Source organism: Triticum urartu, chromosome 2A (assembly GCF_056163025.1).
Source record: "Triticum urartu cultivar PI428250 chromosome 2A, HENAU_Tu73, whole genome shotgun sequence".
NCBI lineage: Eukaryota > Viridiplantae > Streptophyta > Magnoliopsida > Poales > Poaceae > Triticum > Triticum urartu.
Window position 1 is genome coordinate 710,718,149 of NC_141874.1, and position 18,481 is coordinate 710,736,629.

The 18,481-nt window shown below is 44.9% G+C and overlaps 3 protein-coding genes and 1 pseudogene across 3 annotated transcripts; all 4 read left to right on the forward strand.

Moving 5' to 3' along the window:
• Nucleotides 1-1,244: 1,244 nt before the first annotated feature.
• LOC125539938 (myosin-H heavy protein) lies at nt 1,245-7,667 on the forward strand. The gene is made up of 14 exons (XM_048703484.2): nt 1,245-1,588; nt 2,293-2,331; nt 2,436-2,489; nt 2,575-2,638; nt 3,005-3,063; nt 3,879-4,003; nt 4,128-4,187; nt 4,507-4,565; nt 5,449-5,522; nt 6,561-6,599; nt 6,676-6,738; nt 6,854-6,901; nt 6,992-7,120; nt 7,211-7,667. The coding sequence occupies exons 1-14, from the start codon at nt 1,433-1,435 to the stop codon at nt 7,256-7,258; spliced, it is 1,017 nt and encodes a 338-aa protein (XP_048559441.2). The 5' UTR covers nt 1,245-1,432; the 3' UTR covers nt 7,259-7,667.
• Nucleotides 7,668-8,165: 498 nt separating this feature from the next.
• On the forward strand, nt 8,166-12,703 carry LOC125539937 (inositol-pentakisphosphate 2-kinase IPK1). The gene is made up of 8 exons (XM_048703483.2): nt 8,166-8,538; nt 8,853-8,967; nt 9,433-9,636; nt 9,940-10,084; nt 10,726-10,766; nt 10,857-10,967; nt 11,243-11,830; nt 11,994-12,703. The coding sequence occupies exons 2-8, from the start codon at nt 8,866-8,868 to the stop codon at nt 12,165-12,167; spliced, it is 1,365 nt and encodes a 454-aa protein (XP_048559440.1). The 5' UTR covers nt 8,166-8,538; nt 8,853-8,865; the 3' UTR covers nt 12,168-12,703.
• A 269-nt stretch (nt 12,704-12,972) lies between these two features.
• LOC125542019 (U6 spliceosomal RNA) lies at nt 12,973-13,059 on the forward strand (annotated as a pseudogene).
• Nucleotides 13,060-16,316: 3,257 nt separating this feature from the next.
• On the forward strand, nt 16,317-17,248 carry LOC125534238 (uncharacterized). Its single transcript, XM_048697508.2, has 2 exons — nt 16,317-16,618; nt 16,712-17,248. The coding sequence occupies exons 1-2, from the start codon at nt 16,534-16,536 to the stop codon at nt 17,065-17,067; spliced, it is 441 nt and encodes a 146-aa protein (XP_048553465.1). The 5' UTR covers nt 16,317-16,533; the 3' UTR covers nt 17,068-17,248.
• The last annotated feature ends 1,233 nt before the right edge of the window (nt 17,249-18,481 follow it).

The following is an 18,481-nucleotide window of genomic DNA, read 5'->3' on the forward strand; positions in this document are numbered from 1 at the left end:
CTCTTTGGCTTGGGTGTTGCGCAACTCAGTATCCTATGGAGGGCAGTCTAGGAAATAACCACCGTGCCCACTTGATTCTTTCTCTTGGAAGTGGTCGACACCAGGTCAGTACTCAGCCAGTTCTACATACCAAATATTAACTAACGGTGATCTATATTTAGATGGGGGGAAATGTATCTGGTACCCCTGGCCTCCTTTCACTTGCATTTTTTCCTCGCTGGCATTATCGACAATAGACATCAGATCGGAGGGCTAGACATGGTCTTCAGGACTAGACATCCCCTGTTTTTTGCCTGCAGGAGCAAGACGCGGTGGATCACGTCCTCTTGGGCTGTGTGTTTGCCCGACAAGTTTGGTCTAGTTGCTTCTATAGGTTGCAGATCCCCACAACAATTCCACACCATGATAACAGACGGGAGGAGTGATGGCTTGAAGATAGGGCTGCTTACAACGGCAAACTTTAGAAAAGGCTTCGACTCGCTTATCATTCTGGTGTGTTGGCATCAACGGAAACAAAGAAGTGCCAGAGTCCTCGACAACCCGAAGCAGCAACGTCCGGTGCAAGCGCTGATTGGTCTGATCATGGAGGAACTTGGCCAATGGAAGGCGACTGGTGGGGTGGTTTAGAAGAATGTAATTAGGGAGTCGTTCCTTAGCTTTTTCCTGGAGTGTTCGGACTTTGGAGTGCTTGGTCTTATCCATAATGCTATCATCTTGTACATATTTAATATTCTGCTGTCTTCAATGAAAATATGGTAGGCCGAGGCATGCTCATGAAAAAAAAACCATTTCCTTAATAACAAAGCAAAACAGTGTAAATTAAGGAGGGATCGAACTGACAAAATACTACAGCAGTACACAGCCCATGCGGCATCCAGGTCCCAAACCGTGGGCCGATCTGGCTGCCTGAAAACCGTGGGCCGAAGGACGACGTCACCGGCACTAAAAAAACACCGCACGTCCCTCTGTTTGAATCTGGGCGCGTGGTCCTGGTCCCACACGTCATAGTCACTAATTTTGAATCTGGCTTCTCCAACAGACAGCGCACACCCACCGCCGATAAAAAAAAGGTCGCATAGTTTCCACGCGAGGGCACGCACTGGCGCAGTCCGGACCACCTTCGGCCCCCACGTCAGATCCGACGGGCCAGGGCCGCCCACGTCAGATCCGACGGCTCAGAAGCCCATCGCGCACCCCACGCCACGGAGGCCCGCGCCGCCACCCTCTTCTCCCCCCCTCCCCTCCGCTCCCCGTCGGTTCCACGCTTCAAATTTGCGTCCGCGTCGATTTCACGCGCCGCTCCCCCCAAATCGACTCCCACTCCCACTCCTCCCCCGGCGCATAAATACAAATCCCCAAATCCCCAAATCCCAATCGAGACCAAACCCTAACCCTAGCGAATCCACATCGAGAGATCGAGAGAGAGAGAAGCATGGCGCGCGCCAAGGGCAGGAAGCGCGCGGCCGCGGCGGCCGGTGACAGCCAGGCGGAGGCGGCGGCGGCGGCGAAAGGGGGCCGGCCGAAGCGCGCCAAGGCGCCCCCCAAGCCGAAGCCCGAGACGGAGTACGTCCACGAGCCGAGGAATCTGGTGAGGACGCTTTCCCGACGGTTTCCTGCTCTCTGCTCTCGATTGCGTGCTTCGGGTTCGCTAGGTCCCTGCATAGGCGGCTGGCGGCGGGCTTGATTGGCCCTGCTGGTACGGCTTAGCGTGCGTCTGTGTCCGTGCCGTTGCTCTTTGCTGCCGCGAGCTTTACGCTCTTCGAATCAGGCCAAGGGGATGGCGATCTGGTTCATATTGTTGCTGTTCCCTTTCCGCTGAAATATCTAGATTTGTTTAGAGTTTGGTACTTGTCCGATTGATTATGGTTCTGTTTTCTCCTGGAATGCCGTGCTGTGCATTGCACTGGAGTTGACCCACGGCAACGGTAGCGAATGTCGTATGCTTAGTTGCTTTCGTCTAGGAGATGGTTGTTTACAGGACATGTTTTCCTGTCCCTAATAATAGCGTAAGTGTAGACAATTAGCATAATGGTTGTCTCCTACGCATGTCTGACCCAGTTTCAAAGTGCAAATTACTAAAGAAAATGTTTCCTCTGCTTAATGACCATCAGATTTTCCAATGCAACCCCCTAGCTTTAACTGTGATGTGGCCATTCCGTTCAAGTTGTGCTATGAGTTGGCTCTTTTGGCTGAATTCATTAGATGCTTCACTTGAAGGAAGGGCGTATGCTTTGTGCCCTTGTTTGTATTGTGTTTTCTGCATATTGCCTGACGTTCAATTACTATCTTCAGGAGGATCTTTGGCTGTCGGCTTTTCCTATTGGGACAGAGGTTTGTGCGCATTCATGTTCTTGTTTTTAATCACACGCAAACATGCATAATACTTCCCTGTCATACACATTTGGCCTTACTTTTAATGCTTGTTTCATCTGCAGTGGGAAAATATTGATAAGATTAAGGAGTTCAACTGGAACTTTCAAAATTTAGAGGTATGATGAATAGATGATCTTCAAATTTCCCCTTCAATATGATGTTTCCTTGCATTGTAATACATTCTTTATTGTTGGTGAACAGAAAGCTCTAGAAGAAGGGGGGAAGCTGTATGGGAAGACGGTCTACGTATTTGGCAGCACTGAGCGTAAGTAGTATTTTAGCACTGGCTGGCTAACTGGCACTATCAGTTGTGTTAACAATCATCTAGAAATTAAGTAATTCTCCTTTAGAGCTATTTAACAACAGTTTATTAATACTGAAAAATTCCCTGAGCATCCCTGTAGGCTGTACATACGTAGTTCTATATTATCCTTTAGAGCTATTTGACAACAGCTTATTAATACTGAAAAATTCCCCGAGCATCCCTGTAGGCTGTAGATATGTAGTTCTATATTATCCTTTAGAGCTATTTTACGACAGTTTATTAATACTGAAAAATTCCCTGAGCATCCCTGTAGATTACATGGTTTTATATAATTGGTCTAATGGGCTTATTTCTGTTGCTATGCAGCTCAACTGTTGAATGTTGATGGTGAATCGAAGATAGTACTTATTCCTGTTGTGGTTGCTGTAAGTTTCCATCCATTCCTTTTACCTGAGAATTTATCTCTTTGTTTTCTTTGGTATTCTATTTTATGTTCTGGAGTGGATTGATAGAAAGACGCATTTCTTAAATTCTTTCTCAATTGCATGTTTTCTCATGATTTTACTAGCCATATTATATTTCATAATTAATGCATTACATAAAACGTATGGTATCTTGCATGTAATCAGTAATGGCCCTTGCTCGTTTGTACATGAAGATAAAGAGACCCACTGCACTCGATGGGGAATGCATGAGTATTTGTTGTGATTAATAATCTCATGTCTTTCATGAGTAGACAATGATTAAATGGCTTGCTCCACTAATCTATCCCATTAAATGGCTTGCTCCACTAATATACCCCATTAATGTTAACGAGGCGTCTGAGATTATGATCTGCTATTCCGGCGGATATATTTTTAGTCTTGCTTATATTTATCTTATCTTACTTTCCTAGTTGTGCTAAGTCATATGCATAAAACTCTCGCTGGGCTGGATTGTGCTAAGGACACTTTCTACCTTTGTTATGTCAGTCTTAAGTATGAGTATTTTGCCTGGGGTTCCCTTTTTCTCCTATAAACCCTGGAGATGCAAACTACGTGTTTTTGCCGCACTTTTGCTGATGGTATCGAACCCACAGTGCAGACGCCCCCCCTCCCCCTCCTGAAATTAGGTGTGCAGATCTTGGTGTATCTGTACATTGTGATTGTTTAATTGTTTTGCTTCCTGAAGATCTGATATCTTTCTATTTTATTCACTGGTCGATGGATTTACAGCTCTTGCATTTCTTACTCTTGTACAGGTTGATTGCCCTTTCCCTCCATCAGATAAAATTGGTATAAATTCTGTCCAAAGGGAAAATGAAGAAATAGTACCAATGAGGGCGATGAAAATGGCTTGGGTGCCCTATGTTCCACTAGAGGACCGGTACTAACATTTTATTTATTTCAACTATATTTCTTATATTCTCTTTTGGGCTACCATATTGTTACTTCCCCCCCTTGGCAATGTAGTTGTGCATTTGTTTACTTTGCTCCTGCTTTGTTTTCAGGCTCAGCAGAATTGACAGTTTGAAAACAAAAATATTCACTCTTGGCTGCACTCAGCGAAGGTTGGTATTATTGCAATACTGACTATTCATGTTTGATGGAGCTCTGTTGCTATCAGTTATTCATGTTTGATGGAGCTCTGCTCTAAATGCTCCCATCTTAAACTTCTACTCCCTCCATTCCTAAATATAAGTCTTTTTAGAGATTTCAATGTAGACTACATACGGATGTATATAGACATATTTTAGAGTGTAGATTCACTCATTTTGCTCTGTATGTAGTCCATATAGAAATCTCTTAAAAGACTTATATTTAGGAACGGAGGGAGTATATATTTTTTCCTGGAGTTGTCCCAGCATCCTAATTTTATATATATGGCAGGTCTGCCCTGAAGCATCTGAAAGAAGAACGAGTGAAGAAGTTTGACTACTGCATGCCTTGTAAGCTGAATTTTGATTGTTTCCATAGGCCTGCTTTTTGTGTCTTCTGAAATATCTGTTGTTGTTATTGGATCCTATGGTTCCATTTCTGTACTTCTTCTTTCTTGGGTGAATATGTAATCTACATGTTTCATTTTTCCCTTAATATAATATAAAATATGACCATGACTATGTCTTAGTTTAATATTTTGCAATACATGATCACAACTAGGAGTACGTGTTAGTTTAATGTTTTGCTATGCAATAGTATGTCTGGGATGTGAAGCCTTTTGCTTACTGTTTTTTGTTTCATTGGGACGTCACTTCATTGGGACTTTGGATGTTTAGTTTGCTGCTTTTCTTCTGCTGGACGAATGACATTTCATTTATAAAAAATATAAATGGCATCCTTGTTTTAAAAAGTGCCAGACAGGAGATGATGTGGCTTCTATAGCCTAGCACTTTTAGAGCTGTGAATGGTGGGCCATATATTTAATAATCATTGGTTAAAAATACATATTGGTTGATTTGAAACAATTTGGTTTGATACCACTATATACCATGTTAACCAAGCCCAATTTTTCATGAACTGTGTATTGGGATCTCCTTTGGTGGTGTTTGTACCTTCAAGGTCAGCAATTGTGAAACAAGCATAGAGTAGTGTGAGTTAATATATGCGAAGGGTATTGATCACATGAGGAACCCAACGTACCCACTCACCTGAGTAGCACAACTAGTTGACTATATTGTTTAATCCCTCCATATATATATATATCTGAAATGAAATATTTGCTACTATGGTTCCCTTGATAGTAATGTGATGTGCTCATGAACCTGTTGCAATATAATATATTTTTCCGAGGCAAGAGGCAGGAACACTTACCCTGTTGCAAAAATCTTGCAGATTATATGCCACTTAGTCCTCCTGAAGATGAAGATGATACCGTTGTCAATATCATGTATCCTTTAGAACCCCCGGTAAGCTTCTTTCACAAGGTCTAACACCATGTTGGAAGTTGGAACTACTGTCTTAATTGTCATGAAAGTTTGTTGCTTCTCTTATTTTTCCTCGGAAGTTGGCTGTTCATTATTTGCTCATAGAGGAGCCATAATCTCGTAACTGCTGATAGAGAAGTCAACAAAGATACCATGTGTGTAGCAACATGGCCTCTATAATCTACGTCAAAACATTATAAAAAGGTTGTTTGATTGTGAACTTAACTCAGTGTAGGTTGTGATGCTTTTAATTGACTCAAATCAACGATAAGGGCAGTCACCAATAGTTCTAATTTAGGCTCTGTTTAATTACTCTGAGGCCCACATGCTAATTAATTGTGTTGCACACCCAATCAATCTTGCCTAGATGCTGCATGCATTTTGTTGCCAATGTGCCAATCAAAGACAATCAATTAACAATAATTAAATGAAGACCCGGGGAAGGCAAGGAGCCTTGTATTTGCCAGCCTTGTATTTGCCAAATTCTTGAATTTGGTTAGGGGCCTTGTAAACCGTTAAGGAGGTTGTAGTTATTTATGGAATGTTTGGTAACTAGGCTTATGAGAGAATCTGCATGACATATCTCGAGTTGACCTTTTGACTTCTTTCTATGTACATGTAGATTGCCTGTATCTGTTGTATTATAACAAGCCTATGAGTTGATTATCTTTTGCGTTGATGTAGCTGTGTGATGCCAGTGATGGGGTGTAATATATTTCTTATGTTTCCCTCGTGAGCATGAGTTATCCCAGACAACTTCTCAAACTTAAGGTAGCTCATGCCATAAGTTTGAGAAGTCGTTACCCAAAAATGTAGCACATATTTCTTAGGTTTGGTATATCTATGAAGGGATAAAACAAAGAACTGCTCATACCATTACCCGCTTTTAGCTAATGCTTCACGAAAATTATTCTAAGGAGTGTAATTAAATGCTTCCTAGTTGGCTCTTCGGCTTTTATTTCTAGTAGCTGTTAATTCTTGTTATAAACTACTGTATTTACTTCTTGCTGCTTGTTGCAGATAGTATGCGACTTCGACTGGGAAATGGATGATATGGAGGTTTGTATGAAATTTGTTTTGTTTCTTATGCTATCCATGGAAATGTATCTTTTTTAATCATTGCACTGCCGTGCAGGATTTTATTGATGAGAAAGTCAAAGACGAGGTCTTGCCGGAGGATGAGAAGGAAAAATTCAAGGTGCACATCCAATATTTTTTGTCCTTGCTCTGCTGTAGTGTATAACTTAGTATAGTCAGCTGATTACCTTGAGAAGATTTATTTTCCTAATTTTGCTGGAATGTTTCATTAACAGGACTTCATAAAGGAGAGAGTTAGAGAAAGGAAGAGAGAGCTGAAGCAGGTTCGCAATCAAGCAAAATGTTAATTAATTTACCTTCACCAAAGAATCTAATTTATTCACTACTCAAATGTTTCTCCAAACCTGATGCAGGCTAAAGAAGCCAGAAAGAAAGCTATTGATGATATGGATCCAAAGTTGAAAGCGGCATTTGAAAATATCCGGTTTTACAAATTTTATCCTGTAAAAACCGATGACACTCCTGATGTGAGCCAAGTACAGGTATGCAGCAGCATTGCTCTGTATTCCTTAGAAAGGACTATTTGTCGAACAAGCCTTGCATTTTAACTCTGTGTATATTGTACTCTGCAGGCGAGGTACATCAATAGATATTACCGCCACGCGCATGAACTGCTGTGATGTACAACCTCATAGTTTGCTGCGCACAATATGAAGCTATCCATCCAAGCTACGGGTGGAAATTTTGGAAGACTTGGAGATGTGCCTGCTTGGTTGGCAGACTCAATTCGGGGCTTGTATTGGGCCAAATGGATAACTTTGTTGCGTCTGAACTCAATTGTAGTACAGTTTCACCCATGCTCCTGAGTGTCTCCTCCGGTCGGCATTTTACTTCTCTTTGTACTGCGATATGTAACATTGTGGGAGATAGTTGTAGCGGCGAGAAAGTAGATCCTGTAAGAGTAGAACAATTGTTCTAGGAACAGTTTGTTCCCTTTCTCACCCAGTACAGCTCTGGCTTCTCACCCATTATTGTTTAGCTTACCCTGTGTATTTTGATCGGATCCCTATATATTTTGATGTTTAACCCTGTGCGCGTTGTGTAAAATTTGTGCTGTTCAAATCTTGCGTTGCAACTAGTGGTAGTTTTTTTTTCCTTTAACTTGTTAACGGCGGTCATCCCGTTGCCAAGAGCTACTCGGCTGTTGGCATTCTCAACGTGGAGATGATTTTGAGGATACCACCAGTTGTTTTAGCGATGGTACCCGAGCTGCTCGTACACGCGGCAGTTTTTGTCGCAAAGTTCATTTTGTTATAGTATTACTTGGATTAAGAATTGTGCGCAGTTCAAGTTCAGACGGTGGCTGTAATCTTCGCAGGAAGGCCGTAAATTTTTAGAAAATTTTGGCAACCCTTGTTTGCACCGTGACAAAAAAATATACTGCAACATTTGATCAAATTCCGGTAAATTTCGGGGAGATGAAAGACATGTTGATGCGTTGCATCAAATCGAGCGAGCGCACTGACCGCAGGTAGGTGGGGTGGGTAGTGGGTACAGGAGCTCATGATCACAGGTCACGCACGACAAGTTGCGTTGATGCGAGCATGAGCATCGGCACGCTGTCTGTCTCACTGGAACCACATGCAGAGGAAAGCCCCCGCGGTCCGCGTGGCGTCCACCCCTCCTCCACGTTTCGGCTTCCCGGGAATCTGCAGCCTTCCTTTTCCCACCTCCGGGCCCGGATTCCTCGAACCGCTCAACTGGGGCGGCAGCGGCAGCGTCAGCGTCTGCAGCACGAGCGAGCGAGCGAGCGAGAGGCAGCGGCGGCGACACGAGCCGGGAGCGAGCGGCGTGCGTTCTCCGCCGCGGGCTGCAGCCGCCCTCCTCGCCTCTCCTCCGGCCGTCGCGGGGGCGCGGTCCGACGCTAGCGCCCGCGCAGCTCTGCCCCCCGCCTCCGCCGGTAAGCACCCGCGCTCGCCTCCACCGCTCCTCTCGGAATCCTCCGCGGCCTCCCGCCCGCACGCCATCTGCTCGACGGAATGCGGCGCCGAGCAGAGACAAGCCTCACTAGCTTCTCTCGCGCGTAATTTCGGCCACGGGCCATGCCGCGGGCCTGCGGCGTGAGGCAGCAGAGCAAACGACAAATTCGCCCATGTCTAGATGCATTCACCATCTGCCCTCTTCTGCCGATTTTTTTTTGTTTGGCTTTTCCGACTGCCTTTTTTCTCTCTCTTTGCGCGCGGATCCACTCGTCTGATCCCGTGCTGGCTGCAGATTCCGGGCGGAGATGGAGGTGGTGCTGCATGCCGGCGACGCCGAGGACTGGGTCTACAAGGGAGAGGGCGCGGCGAATCTCATCCTCAGCTACACGGGCTCCTCGCCCTCCATGGTATGCTATGCTCTGCTCTGCTCTGAGTAGGTTCGTTCTGTTGTGCTGTTGGGTACCTACTTAGCTTTCATCTATTTACTGCAAGATTCTGGACTTGGTTTGTCCCTGCCTAGATTGATTGGTGTACCGATCGGGAAGTTGGTGGCCTAGAATCAGAGATGCTAGCTTGTCCCCACTGCTCTGTTTGATAATTAAGCACGCATCACTGTAGCAATCAATAAATTATGTGTAGGGCTGCCCTCTTAATTTAGGCATCTGCTTTCACTTTATTATTATTGAAACATGAGAGCAGCAGGGGTCAGGTGTAGCTCTTTGTTCCCTACCAGTTTTTTAGCCATTTCTAACCAGGAAACAGCCATCCTATTTATCTGTAGTTGGTTCCATGATTCCCCATTTTGCTTTCGTTTGATACATTCAGAGCTGACAGGGATTATACTTGCTGATCTACCTTTGGTTTGCATACAGCTTGGCAAGGTACTGCGGGCCAAGAAGGTCCTAAATGACAAGGCACAACCAGCACCAAACTGCGTAAACTTCTCAAGCTACGAGCAGCTCGTGTGGGGTGACATCCCAGAATTGATCGAGTCTGTCAAGCAAGGTTCTGTGGCACAAGCTTATGCAGTACATGTCATGAGCCAACATCTGGGGCACGATCATGTTGATGGCGGGGTACGGTTTTATATTCGACCCAGTTATGTTTGTTGCAGTTATATGTTTGTCATAAATTTATCATCATTTTTTTTTGAAATTTCCAAATTCCGTGTTCTTCTAGAAACAGCGAGAAAATCTCCTAATGTTAACATCACCCCAGTTAATCTGGTCTATAAGGACAACATGGTATCAGTATGCAACCTATTAAGTTTGGATAAAGATATGCTGTCATTTTTGTTAAGATCTTTCAAAAGTCATTATTCTCTGGATCCGCTTCAATATATGTCAATTGTCAAATAATGTCATTTTTTTGTGGTGCAGGTTCGTGTCTCTGTGTCTAAGGATTTTCTGGAGATTGTTGGAAAGAATGTGCTCAGCGCCCGTCCTGCTTGGCGAGTGAATGCAAGCGCAATTGACACCAATGCTGATTCTGCCCTTCTAATTTCTGACCACTCCTTATTTTCTGGTAAAGTTTTGGAACCTGAACCCTACTATTACAGTGCATCCCATCTCTTGTGAGCATGACGAAAGTGAAATTTTCCCTCTTGATGCAGCAAACCTTGGATGGAATGTTTGTAGCATGAGTTTTACTTGCTTTGTTATTTTCTATTTGTATTACATGGTTATTGAGCTTCTTTGCATGTATATTTTTTTTAAGTTCGCCATTCATAAGTCTTGCAAAAATAGCTTGCAGTCCATGGTGGTTTAGGATTTCTAGTGCTACTCGCCACAGCCAAATGGTAGGATCAAGATAGTTGCCCAACCTCCAAAAAAAAACAGCACTATTTTATGCCAAAGTCGCACTTCCTTTGAAACTTGGGATGTTTTTGCATGGATACATATAGTAGGGATTTTCCTAACTCCATTAATCTGAAAGATACAAAATTATGTTTCTTGTATTTTACGGATTTGTATTGTAGATTTGATCTTGTTTCACTGCAAAAAATCTTTGGTTTCTGTCCAGAAGGATATTTGGTCCAGTAATGCTAACCTGTATCATGATTCAGTAGTGGTTTCCATTGGGTTTGTGGTAGGCTATTAAGAACTCTATGGTAGATTTCCCGCATTTAGATTTGTACTTTCTTACACTAAATTTTCTAATCACAGGAAAACCTAGAGGTAGCAGCTGTATTGCAGTGGAGATAAAGGTACACTCGAAGCTTCATTTATTTTTCTTATTATTTGTTTTGACATATTTATTTCCAATTGACATGCTTTTTATATGCTTCACCATCCAGGCCAAATGTGGGTTTCTTCCATCATCAGAATATATATCAAAGGAAAATGCTATTAAGAAACAAGTAACACGGTACAAGATGCATCAACACCTCAAATTTCATCAGGGGCAGGTATGTCAATCTTAACAGATTTCAAACTAATTATAGCTATGTTTGATAGATTATATAGAATCCTAGACTATTCTTTGTCCACTGAAAGGACAAAGTAGCCTTTTGGCAAAAACAAACCTGTCTTGGTGATATTTGTTTTGAATCAAAATATCTTCAAGCATTCTTGTTTATTTAAGAATTCAGGGTTGCCAGGTTGACATTCTTTGCAATACTGTAGTATCTCTATTGGTTCTTGAAATCAGGTTGATTCCCAACACATTTTTAACAAATTTCAGATATCGAAGACAAGTGAATATGACCCCCTTGATCTATTCTCTGGGTCAAAAGAAAGAATACGCACGGCCATCAAGTCATTTTTCTCGACTCCTCAGAACAACTTCAGGATTTTTGTAAATGGCTCCTTAGGTTTTGGTGGCATGGGAGGTGGTGCTGATAAGGTCCTTGCTAATGAAACTGAGAAGTGTCTTGAAGATCTGAGGAAGGTTAGTGGGCTACAACTATCTGACTTTATTGAACTCTTGTCAGAGGCAATATCTAAATCTGGAGTATTGGATAAACTTTTGGCCACTCAAAAACTGGATGATCATGACATCGAAGGGGCAATTCATTTGTATTACAACATCATCTCTCAGCCTTGTTTGGTCTGCAAAAATATAACTGATGCTGAGCTATTGCACAAGTACTCTGTGTTGCATTCTCTTCCTTTGGACAAGAGCTGTAAGATTGTGAGGGACTTTCTCATTTCTGCTACTGCAAAGGACTGTAGCCTCATGATGTGCTTCCGGCCAAGAGAGTGTGAAAGAACAGATTCCGAGTATGATTCAGTTTTTCTCCAGTCAGTGAACCGAGCCTATGATTACAAGGTATGTTTCTGTGAAATGTGTTCCTGTTACCTTCATCTTGTATTTGTCAGCAACTTCTGTACTTGTATATTTTACTGTTGAACCGTTGATTCCGCTTATGCGTTTCTTTTATGCGGTGTTCGTTTGCACGTGAATGACATAAAATTGCATATTCCATGCGTAGGCATACTTTGTTGATCTGGATGTGAAGCCTCTGGATAAGATGACACATTATTTTAAATTGGACCAAAAGATCGTCAATTTCTACACTAAGAGCGGGGAAATCGGGCGAGTTCCTTGTGATTCTCAGAAGGGGGTAGGCACCAGTGATGACACAGCTGTTCAGCCACAACATTGAGTAGCTCCTTCAACTTGAAGCCTCGGCACATGCCGTTGGTCCTGTTGTTTCGCCTTGCGCCTGTTGTTGTAACCTTGTAAGTACAGCTCCATTGTTGAGGAGCTCTTCCCTTCCATCGGGAAAAAGTCACTGCTGTTTGTTGTCGCTGTTACTGTAGCTTATGAGTGGTACATCATGTATACCTACTGGGTGGCTCGGCGCAGCAGAAAATACACCAGGAATTCGATACAGACACCAAGATGCATGAACAGACTTTTACAGTGGCAACCACATGTTGCAGTATCTGCAGCAGAGATGGGAGCTCAGGTTTGCCTTGCAGGCTACGGTGTAGCCATTTCACCGCTTCCCTCAGAGATGATAACTGGCGTATGTACTACTCCCTTCGTCTCATATTAATTGTCGCTCAAATGAATGTATCTAGTATTGAAATATGCTCAAATGAATGTATCTAGCATTGAAATATGTTTAGGTACATCCATTTCTGTGACAACTAATATGAGATAGGGAGTACTGCACAACTTTTGAGTTTGCGGTTCCTTCTCTGGTCTCAGTTGCTTATTGTTTCTGGACAACATTGTCGTCTCTATTTATATCGTGTAGCTAGATTTTCCATGTAGCACCTGAATTCTAGAACGACTGAGCAACCAGACCAGACAATATGTGAATTAGACCCAATGACCATATATGGTTTTGTCTCAAATTATCCGAATGAACTAGAGCAAGTTCATGCAGAGGATCGAAAGCTACATTTTTTTGGGGGGGGGGGGGGGGGGGGGGGGGTGGGGGGTGGGGGGATGTACTGGAGGCTTGTAAAGTTGGACCAATGCAGTGGAGATTAGCATGGCCACTACAAAAGGATGTCAGGTCTCATTGAGAAAAGGTCCATTTTCTGGACATTTATGCACTGGTGTTTTTGCATCTTCGTCTAATTCTCATCGTTTCGTTGAAGAGGTGTTATATGATGAGACCCCCACCAAAAATAAAATGATAAGAGATGCGATACTCCCTCCGTTCCAGAGTATAGGCTGTATTGTTTTTTGTGCAAGTCAACAATTTGAATATTTGACCAAGATTGTAGATGCAATATCTGTAATAGCTAATAGATGAAATATGAACCTACTTTTCATGATGGACCAAATGATATAAAATCCGTATTGTGGATATTGCTATATATTTTAAAAACCTTGGTCAAACATGCACTTGTTTAACTTTTGAAAAAACAAATACACCTTATATAAAAGAACGGAACGGATGGAGTATAATTAAGCGCTCATATATATGGCGCTTTGTAGTTGACGGAAACGTCTCCTCCCACATGATATAAAGGAACATCAACTACAAGGTGCCTTATATACAACCACTTGCATCTATATTCTGTTAAAAAAGTTATAATTAAGTACAATTTGTCTAATTCATATCTAGATGTTTTTAAAGATGTTACATCTAACCTCCCACAAATATATAATGTAGCAACGAAAAACAAAAAAACTAGAACAAAAAATAGACCACAAACAAAGTGGACATCAGCTTAGATGAGACATAACTATATCACATATAGATGTTTTTTTTAGATGAACAGGGAGGTTCCCCCTCCCCGGTTCCATTACTTAGCATGAAACCAAAACGCGACCTCCAATTATACAGCAGCTCACTGAGAGGAGCAGTCAGCCTAAAACGACAATACGAGTGAAAAGAGAACCGGGAATACAGATCTTTGAAAAGATCAGGCGGCACGCAGGCCCGAAACTAAAGTAACACAAATCGACTGAAACTATTCACTAAAACTAATCACATATAGATGTGTCCTAGACAGACCTAATTAAGTAATTATTTATTTTTATTTTAACATTCCAAAACTGGAATTTATTGGCAAGTTACGGACGGCTCTCCTTAAGAGCTTATTTATTACATCATCACATGCCGCTTCACATCATGAAGCGATTTCCCCATCAGCCACAGGGGTACTCGCACAGGCAGTAATAGGCAGGTTCCCAGTGGTCACCGAACGGGTGGCAATCCCCGCCTAAGAAGCCCTCATGCTTGCAGTGACTATGGCAAGGAAAGTCCACACACATAGAGTGAGAGTAGGTCTTGCTGAACGTTGTGCAAACAGTCTCACCTAGTCACCTTAACCTTCAGACCCTGCAACAAATTATGCACAGGATTTTGGGTAACCACTTCATCAGAAGATAACACACCGAGAAACAACTACAGTACATTCTTCATACGATTATTGTTTCAGGCAAGGTTTACCCCGCAGGAAGCAACAGGAATGCCAGGAGCAACAACAAGCACAAGCCCGGCCTCTTGACCTTGTGGACGTCCATGTCTCCGGAATAAGCAACCAAGAAAGGAAGGAACGGATTAAAGTATGTTAACTTACTAGTGTCATTGACCCCCTCTTATAGACATGGATGACAAAACCTTACAATAAACCCAACAGAAAATGTTGTATTTATCTCGAGTATCTACGTAGTTGTTTGTACTGCATGATGCAGTGATGTATGTGTTGTCCAATGAAGAAAGACACTCCAATGGAAAAAGAAGCGCTAAAAAATCCCTAGGTTGTTGATACATATGTGTGTTTTTGGTGCGCGGCAGTACTTCCCAAAATCGTGCCTTTTTTATTTTTTGCTTAGACGGAACCCTTCAAAAAGCCTTACAGAAAATGCCATACTCATCTAAAAAATGCAGCTGTATATATCTGTATGATGCAACTATGTGTGTACACTGAAAACACACATGATAGAGGACACCCTAGGTTGTTGATACATGCATGTGTTGTTGGTCTGAGGTATATCATGATGTTTGTATTGCTCAAAATGGCGCCTTTGTTGCTTAGCGGTTGAATTTTTTTTATCTTGATGATGCAATTGCCCCAAAGGGAGGAGGCGCCAGTGATGACACAAAGGTTGATCAGGTCGAGCACGATGCGTATGATGGAGATGTGCAACGCGGCGAGGGTGCCGATCGAAGGAGATTGAAGGGCTGCAAAACCTCGTTGGCTGGAGCTGGGCGACCTTACGATCATGTGGTGGCGTTTTGGTTCTTTTGTGGATGTCTCATGTCTCTGTCTGTAGTTAAAAACTTATGGGTGTTTGCTGTGGATATTCGGTGCTGTCTAGGTTTTCGCCCCATGACATTCGTTTCGATGGCGGGCGAATGTAGTGGGTTTCCTGGCAGTGCCCGGACTCGCTTTACCTCTTTCCCTCCTCCTGACATGTTTCTGAACTCTGTATTTCCGTTCATTTGCAATGGAAAAGGGTATAGCCCGGTTTGAAAAAAAAGGTTGATCCACAACATTGAGGAGCTCCTCCAAGCCTCTGGACCAGAAACGGCACATGAGATTGGCCCCTGCTGTTTCTTCTTGCGGCTGTTGTTGTAACCTTGTAAGTACAGCTCCAATGTCGAGGAGCTCTTCCCCTTGGGCGGGAAAAAAGATGCAGCAGAGCGGTCGCTCACTGCTGTTTGTTGCCGCTGTTATTGTAGCTTTATGACTAGTACAGGGATGAATACCTACCGGGTGTCTCGTCGCGGCAGAAAATACGGCACGAATTCGATACACAGACACAAAGATGTACAGACTTGTCTTACAGCGGTGCGACCACATGCTGTAATGTTTGCAGCACAGACGAAAACTCTAAAGTTCTCGTTGCAGGCCACCTGGCCACGGTGTTCCCTGTGTGCTCTGACGGTCTGACGGGCATCTGCAGTATATCTTCTGAATTTGCTGTTGCTGTTTCACCGTACCTCTTGAATTTGTGCCTGTTTTCTGCTGTGCCGTTTGTGAAAGTCTAGAATGCACCAGGACTTTCACTCTTGTCTATGGCCGGCAGGAAACTTTGTATTTCTTGGAAAGGGGTAATGCCCGGTTTAAAAAAAGAAAAAAGAATGCACCAGGAGTTGAGCACCAAGACCACTGTGCTAACAACCCCGCACGCATGAAGTCATATGTACAGGTTAAAGTGGTTCCAACACCCAACGACCACACACACACAAAGGGAAAGGACGACTTCATGTTTGCCACGACGAAACAACAGTTGAGTACGTCGTGTGTGCGACATAAAATCGGGTCGCCTGATCCCGGCTCGTGTGACGCTTCCCCAGCTGAAAACCTGGTGAAACTAAAGGTGAATCGCTAATTCGCTATCTAGAATATCTAGACTCCGTAGCCAGTGGACTTCCCGTTCGGGGAGGTTGAGCGACCCCATCGGGGTCCCTAACCACCTGAAACCCAAACGGGACACCACCGCTACCCGTCTGTATATAGCCCGGGACCAGACATCAGCAGAGCCGCCGGCCGGCGTTGTCGTTGTCGTGGTGGAGGTCGGCCGGGATCGGTTCTATCGACCACGCGAGAGCGCTCATGTCGAAGAGGACGGTGCTGCGGGTGGACACCTCCTGCGCCAAGTGCAAGCGCAAGGTCATGCTCGCCGTCTCCAGCCTCCAAGGTACGTACGTTTGGATCAGATCGCATGGCCGAACTGGCAGCGAGGCCATGCATTCTTGCTTGGTTAAGTGTTGCTCTTACGTGCTGTGCCCAGGTGTGGACAAGATCGAGGTCGACTCGGAGAAGGGCACGATGACGGTGACCGGCGGCGTGGACCCGGTGGACGTGGTGGAGGCCACCAGGAGGAAAGCCGGGAAGCGCGCCGACGTCCTCACCATCGGCCCGCCGCCGTCGGCGTCCACCGCGTCCAAGCCGGAGGAGAAGAAGAAGCCCGAGCAGCAGAAGCCGCAGCAGACATATGTGGCGGCGGAGAGGAGGGCGCCTGAGCCGCCAGTGACGTTGTACGTGCACCACGTCCCGGCGCCGCCGCCGTCGTGGCCCGCGTACGAGCAGTGCGCCGTCGTGCCCTGCCACTACCAGCAGCAGCAGGACCCCTGCTCCATCATGTAGCTAGCTAGCTAATCGTCTCTTTGTGTCACTGCTATTTGGACCATAGTACTAATCGATATAGGTAATTCAAACCCCGGACCGATACCTCTGCGCACTAGCATTCCACCGTGATTTTCCTTCGAGAGAATTAGCTGAACTTTCTGAATAAATACCTAATGTTATGGAAAAGGCTTCAAATCAACCGAACGGATCCTTGATTTTGGGTCAACCGCTTCCTCTGTCTGCCACGCGTCCCCATGGGGTTGAGATTCTCTATAGTACTTTACGGTCAGTACACCGGATGACATGTGGGGCCGGGTCCCACATGTCAGTGACTATACTGCACTCTGCGGTACTGCAGAGGATCCTAACCAGTCCCGGGTTGGACCATGGGCCCACCTACCGCTTTCCCTTTCTTCTAAGTGTCTCCTCCTGCGGCCGCAACCGCAAGTATTTTGCCAAGCAGGCGGCATCGTCTACCCACATCCCTGCTCTTCCCTGCTCACTGCCCTATCCCATGTTGCGTCGGGACCCTCCCCGGCCATCAGGCGTCGTCCATCGCAACCCTGCCGCAGCCCAGATCTGCTGTCCCAACAACATGTGCGGCTCAGCCCGTCCACCATCGCAGTCACCGACAACGTGCAACCAACCACGACAACCCGCATTTCTCCATGTATCCATCGGCTTCTCCCCCGACGACTCCTTCCCATGGATTCACACATGGAACGTGCTGCCGCATCCCAGATCTGCCGGCCCAACCACATGTGTGGCTCAGCCCATCCACCACTGCAGTCATCGACAACGTGCGACCAACCACTGCAACCCGCATTTTTCCATGTATCCATCGGCTTCTCCCCCGACGACTCCTTCCCATGGATTCACACATGGAGCGTGCTGCCGCATCCCAGATCTGCCGGCCCAACCACATGTGTGGCTCAGCCCATCCACCACCGAAGTCACCGACAACGTGCGACCAACCACTGCAACCCGCATTTCTCCATGTATCCATCGGCTTCTCCCCCAACGACTCCTTCCCATGGATTCACACATGGAGCGTGCTGCCGCATCCTAGATCTGCCGGCCCAACCACATGTGCGGCTCAGCCCATCCACCACCGCAGTCACCGACAACGTACGACCAACCACTGCAACCCGCATTTCTCCATGTATCCATCGGCTTCTCCCCTGACGACTCCTTCCCATGGATTCACACATGGAGCGTGCTGCCGCATCCCACCGCCAGATTGCAGCATCTAACCACAACATGGTCCATGTTGCAATAGGTAAACACAACATAGTCCATGTTGCAATGATCAGAGGCCCATGTCACGTAATGGATGACAAAAGCCCAAGTCATATAGATGGAGGTCACCACACCATGGTTCATGTTGCAATGGGTGATCAAAGGCCCATGCGTACCTAGTGACGCAAGCGCA